Here is a 1,216-nt window from a genome sequence, read left to right on the forward strand (position 1 = left end):
ACCTCTGGAAGCTCTTCCCTCGGCCCCAGCCAGGGAGCTGCTTTGACACTGGTCAGTCAGGGTAATGTGGGGCTGAGGGGTGGGGAAGACTGACTCCAGACTTGTTTGCTAGGTCTGTTGTGGCCTTAGCCTGTGCCCAGACCCCAACCCTGAGTCTGAGTAGACTCCATGTACAGTCTGCGGAGGTGCCTCATTGGTAGGCCCGGGGAGGCCGGCTCCCTAGAGATAATCGGGATTCTATCCCAAGCTGGCGTAGAGGAAGGATGTGTCTCCAAAGGCTGGACCACTGAGGCCCTGGTTTCTCTCTGCTCCAGGTTTTTCTTCACATACCTCCTTCCCCACAGTGCCCCACCCTCACTACGGCCTCTGCTGGACAGTATTGTCAATGCCACAGGTGAGCTCTCCAGGGCCCATCTGCTTCCCGTCACCCTGCCCCTCCCCCAGCAGGTATGGGGACAAGAATGACCCAGGGCAGCCCCTGGTCCAGAAACCATCATCTCCCAAAGTGGCATTCTGTGGCGAACCTCCTCCCCAGCCCACCAGTCCTCTGGGCCCAGGCTCCAGAGGGAGAGAGGGAAAGGCAGCTGCCTGCCTACCTGGGGAGAAGCAGGAGCCCACGCCCCCTCTCATAGCCACCCTGTGCCCTGCAGGAGAACTCACGTGGGGGGTGGACGAGACGCTGGCCCAGCTGGAGAAGGTGCTGCACCTGTACCGGAGCGGGCAGTATCTGCAGAACTCCACCGCAGACAGCAGAGCTGGTGAGTAGCCCCTGCAGGGATCCAGGGGCTGGGGAGGTGGTAAACAGGTGGGAGGGGGACCCGTCTCCCTAATTGGACTAAGTAGCTCCTGCCCCCTCTAAGGCTTACTTGGTGTGATATACAGGCTGCTGGCTAGGTAGCCTTCACTTGGAGGCCTCATCTCTGGCTGAACTAGAACTATAACTTGACCTTAAACCAGGGGGGGTTGGCACTGACACCCCTCCTCTGGGTGGCTCCAAACTGCGCTGTGTACTGTCTGTGTGACTGTGGGCAAGGTACACTTGAGCTTCACTTTCCTCATCTATGAATTGGGTTCAGTATTACCTGCCTCACAAAATTCTTATGGGCGTAAATACCAGGTGAAGTGTGTGAAAGCAATTAACCCAGTTCCTATTCCACAGCTGGAAGACGGCATATGTTTGCTTCTCTTTCCTTCCTCTACACTTCTGGGGCTAGGA

At 57.4% G+C, this 1,216-nt stretch overlaps 1 protein-coding gene across 1 annotated transcript in view; it reads left to right on the plus strand.

The window, feature by feature from the left end:
* The window catches only part of PKDCC (protein kinase domain containing, cytoplasmic), a 5,495-nt gene that overhangs the window by 1,684 nt on the left and 2,595 nt on the right, over window positions 1-1,216 (plus strand). The window contains exons 4-5 of the mRNA XM_005864836.2: window positions 315-394; window positions 651-758. Coding sequence (XP_005864898.1) covers window positions 315-394; window positions 651-758 — 188 coding nt within the window. The remainder of the gene's footprint in view (window positions 1-314; window positions 395-650; window positions 759-1,216) is intronic.

The sequence above is a fragment of the Myotis brandtii genome, unplaced genomic scaffold (assembly GCF_000412655.1).
Source record: "Myotis brandtii unplaced genomic scaffold, ASM41265v1 scaffold191, whole genome shotgun sequence".
Taxonomy (NCBI): domain Eukaryota; kingdom Metazoa; phylum Chordata; class Mammalia; order Chiroptera; family Vespertilionidae; genus Myotis; species Myotis brandtii.